The following is a 4469-nucleotide window of genomic DNA, read 5'->3' as shown; positions in this document are numbered from 1 at the left end:
GTAGAGATTTAGGTAGTACGTAGGGGTAGGTAGAGGTATGCTTATTGCTTAGGTATGGCTAGGGGGTAGTTTACATTACGTAGTTAGGTTAGGGAGCGTAGGCGGTGTAGGTCGTAGGTAGGTAGGGGCTAGGGTCTACGGTAGCGTAGGTAGGTAGGTAGGTAGGTAGGTGGGTTATGTTAGGGTACGGCGCTAGTATGTACGAGTACGGATGCGGTTAGGTAGAGTAGGTTTTCAGTGGTAGGGTTTAGTTTAGGTAGCTTAGAGTTTTAGGTAGGTAGGTACGCGTTAGTAGGTAGGTTTAGTGGGATATGTAGGGATAGGTAACGGTAGCCCTAGGTACGGTAGTGGTAGCGTAGTGTCTAGGCTAGGGTAAGTAGGTACGTTGTCGGTTGCGTAGGTACGGTACCGCGGTTCAGGCTAGGTACGGTAGGCTAGGTAGTGTAGCGTACGGGTAGCGGGTGTAGGGTTAGGAGGTAGTAGGTAGCGTAGGTAGGTAGGTAGGTAGGGTAGGTAGGTAGGTAGGCGTAGGTAGGTTAGGTAGGTAGGTAGGTACGGTTACGGTAGGCTAGGTGGTAGGATAGGTAGGTAGGCTAGGTAGGTAGGTAGGTTAGGTACGGTAGTAGGTAGGAGGTAGGTAGGTAGGTAGGTAGGTAGTAGTAGGTAGGTAGGCTATAGTAGGTAGGTAGGCTAGGGGTAGGTAGGTAGAGTTAGGCAGGCAGGTAGGTAGGCACGTAAGGTAGGTAGGTAGGTAGGTAGGTAATGGTAGGTAGGTAGACCTCGGGTAGTTCGAGTAGGTAGGTACGGTAGGTAGGTAGGCTAAGGAAAGTAGGATAACGGTATGTACGCTGTTATAGATAAGGTAGGTTAGGTATGGGAGGGTAGATAGATAGAAATTATGTATCTTGTATCGTATGTGTATGTATGTATGTATGATGTAATGTATGTATATGTATGTATGTATGTATGTATGTATGTATGTATGAGTATGTATGTACTGTATGCTATGTATTGTTATGTATGTAGTATGTATGTTACTGTATTTATGTATTGATGTATGTAATGTAATGTATGTATGTATGTATGTATGTATGGATGTATGTATGTATGTATGTACTGCTATTGTATGTATGTATGTATGTATGTATGTATGTACTGTAATGTAGTATCTGTATGTATGTATGGTTGATGTATGTATTGTATGTATGTACTCGTATGGTATGTTATGTATGTACTGTATGTATGTATGTAAATGATGTATGTATGTATGTCTATCGTGTTGTATGTATGTATGTATGTATGTAGTGTATGTAATGTATGGTATGATGTATGTATGGCATATGCTATGTATGTATGTATGTATTGTATGTATGTATGTATGATGTATGTATGTATGTAATGTATGTATGTATGTATGTATGTATGGATGTATGTATGCTAGTATTATGTATGTATGTGATATGATGTTTATTATGTATGATGTATGTATGTATGTATGTATGTATGTATGTATGATGTAATGATGTTGTATGTTGTATGTATGTATGATTATGTATGTATGTATGATATGTATGTATGTATGTATGTAGTATGATGTATGTATGTATGTAGTATGTATGTATGTGTAGTTGTATGTATGATATGGTATGCATGTATTTGTATGTATGTATGTATTGGTACATGTATATGCTAATGTAATGTATGTATGTATGTATGTATGGTAATGTATGTGATGTAGTATGTATGATGTATGTATTGTATGTATGTCATGTGATTGATGTATTTATGTATGTATGTATTGTAATGTATGTATGTATGTATGTGTATTATGTATCTGAGTATGTATGGTATGATGATGTATGTATGTGATGTATGTATGTATGTATGTAATGTATGATATGTTATGCTATGTAGAGTAATGTATTGTATGTATGTATGTCATGTATGTATGTATGTACTGATATGGTATGTAGTGTATGTACTGGTATGTTATTACTGTATGTAGTAGTATGTATGTATGTATGTATGTATTTATGTAGTATGTATGTAGTATGTATGTATGTAATTATGATATGTAATGTATGCTATGTATGTATGTATGTTATGTATGTATCGTTGTATGTATGCTATGTAGTAGTATGTATGTATGTCATGTTATGTATGTATGTATGTAGTATGTATGTATGTATGTATGTATGTATGATGGTTGTTATGTATGTATGTATGTATGTTATGTATGTATGTATGTATGTATGTATGTATGAATGCTATGTATGTATGTAGTGTATGTATGTATGTATGTATGTTATGTATGTATGTATGTATGATGTATGTATGTATGTTGTATTATGTAGTGTATGTATGTATGTATATGAATTATGTCATGCTATGTATGTATGTTTATGTGATGTATGTATGTATGTCCTCGTATTGTATGTATGTATGTTGTAATGTATGTGATGTATGTATGTACTGTATGTATGTATGTATGTATGTTATGTATGTGTATGTGTATGTATGTATGTATGTATGTATGTATGTATGTACTGTATGTATGTATTGTATTATAGTATGTAATGTATGTATGTATGTATGTATGGTATGTATGCTATGTATGCATGTATGTATGTATGTATGTAGTATGTATGTATGTATGTATCGTATGATATGTATGTATGTATTCGTAATGTATGTATGTATGTATGTATGTATGTATGTATGTATGTATGTATGTATGTATGTATCTGTGCATGCATGCACGTACGTAGTTACGTAGGTAGGTAGGTAGCCAATAGATAGTGAGTAGATAGATTAAATTAATAAGGTTTCCACATATTGGTCACACAAGTTGGGCGTCACACGTAGACTATCCAGGTAATAGCAAGTGCTTACAAGGCTCGTCCTTATTCGGCCCGTCCCATCTTTTTAACAATGCCGAAGGTCATTTCTTTCTGCTCGCGTCAGTGAATTAGAATGGCGGCTAAGAATCCTTAGTTGAATGGAAAAAACCATCTCGAGAATGACCGACCAATAGCGGAGAAGCCGGTTAGTAATGTAAGGCCGCCCGCTATTGTCGGTGAAAGTGAAAAAATCAAACGCCCACAACTAGACACACCTCCACGTAAGCCCTGCCTGGAGGATACTTTATGCAGCAGTCCTTCACGGGTCAGAGATGAGCGTCACGGAGTATAAATAGCTGGGGGACCTGGACGGATTTTCACAGGTTGCTTAACACCCATAAGGACTAGTCGCTGCGACCACTGGCTCTCCCACAGGTAAGTGGAAATATCTGCTAGTGCGGAGAAAAGCTTTTGCTTTGTCTTGTTATTCATGTGAGAGTTAATCCACGTACCAATGTATTAAATTACGTTAATACGTCATATAATACATCAATTTCACTCTCAACGTAAAATTCTCTAAAAGTTATCCGACGTTCGAACATTTTGATGGTGGACAAAACACTGTCCAATTAAAAAAAGAGCTGGATGCGTGAAACAACACTTACATAGAGCTATTAGTTGCAGTTGTGTGCAGAAGGTTTCCGTACAGATTCGTGATATTGAACATTTCGTGTTCGCACTATATGCATTTGCTCTCCGTCTCTTCCATCTAGTTCACCATGAAGATCCTTGCTGTTGCATTTCTGCTGAGCTACTCTGTAGCGGTGATGGGCGATGCTTTTGGCAAAGAGGGAATCCTTGGACTACGACAGGGTTCCTCGAGCGGCCGTACCTTCTCCAGCGGCGGTTCCTTCAACAGCGGCGGCGGTGGCTCCTTCAGCAGCGGCGGCGGTAGCTCCTTCCGCAGCGGCGGCGGCGGAGGCTCTTTCAGCAGTGGCGGCGGCATTGGCGGACTCCAGGGCGGCGGTCAGACGGTCACCACCAGACGCATCGTCACCCCCTCCACTGGCAGCGGCCGTGGCTCCTTCATCAGCGGCGGAGGTAGCTCCTTCCGCAGCGGCGGCGGAGGCTCTTTCAGCAGTGGCGGCGGCATTGGCGGACTCCAGGGCGGCCATACTCGCGCGCACGCACACACACAGCCACGCTACGCACACACACACTGACACACAACACACCACACACACACACGCCCACACGCCGCACGCACAGACGCACGGCACACCGACACACACAGACACAGGACACAGGACGCCACACACACCACCAACACGCACACACCACACACACACAAACACACACACCACACAGCCACAACAACACACACACACACACACACACACACCACACACCACACACACACGGACCACACCCACACACACATCAGCCACACACACACACCACACTCACACACACACCACACACACACACACACACACACTACACACATACACACCACACACACAGCGCACAGGCACGCACGCGCACGGCATACACATACACACGCACCGCAGCAGCACAACACACACACACACACCATCACACACACTCACAAGCACACACACAACATCT

General features: G+C 41.3%; 1 protein-coding gene across 1 annotated transcript in view; it reads left to right on the top strand.

Annotated features, from left to right (window-relative positions):
• Nucleotides 1–3167: 3167 nt before the first annotated feature.
• Nucleotides 3168–4469, top strand: part of LOC106811393 (loricrin-like) — a 2084-nt gene continuing 782 nt past the window's right edge. Inside the window, exons 1-2 of the mRNA XM_014814983.1 lie at nucleotides 3168–3275; nucleotides 3614–4007. Of these exons, the coding sequence (XP_014670469.1) occupies nucleotides 3620–4007 (388 nt within the window). The 5' untranslated portion in view covers nucleotides 3168–3275; nucleotides 3614–3619. The remainder of the gene's footprint in view (nucleotides 3276–3613; nucleotides 4008–4469) is intronic.

This window comes from Priapulus caudatus, unplaced genomic scaffold (genome assembly GCF_000485595.1).
Source record: "Priapulus caudatus unplaced genomic scaffold, Priapulus_caudatus-5.0.1 Scaffold19, whole genome shotgun sequence".
Classification (NCBI taxonomy): domain Eukaryota; kingdom Metazoa; phylum Priapulida; class Priapulimorpha; order Priapulimorphida; family Priapulidae; genus Priapulus; species Priapulus caudatus.
This window is presented reverse-complemented; position numbering and strand designations above follow the sequence as displayed.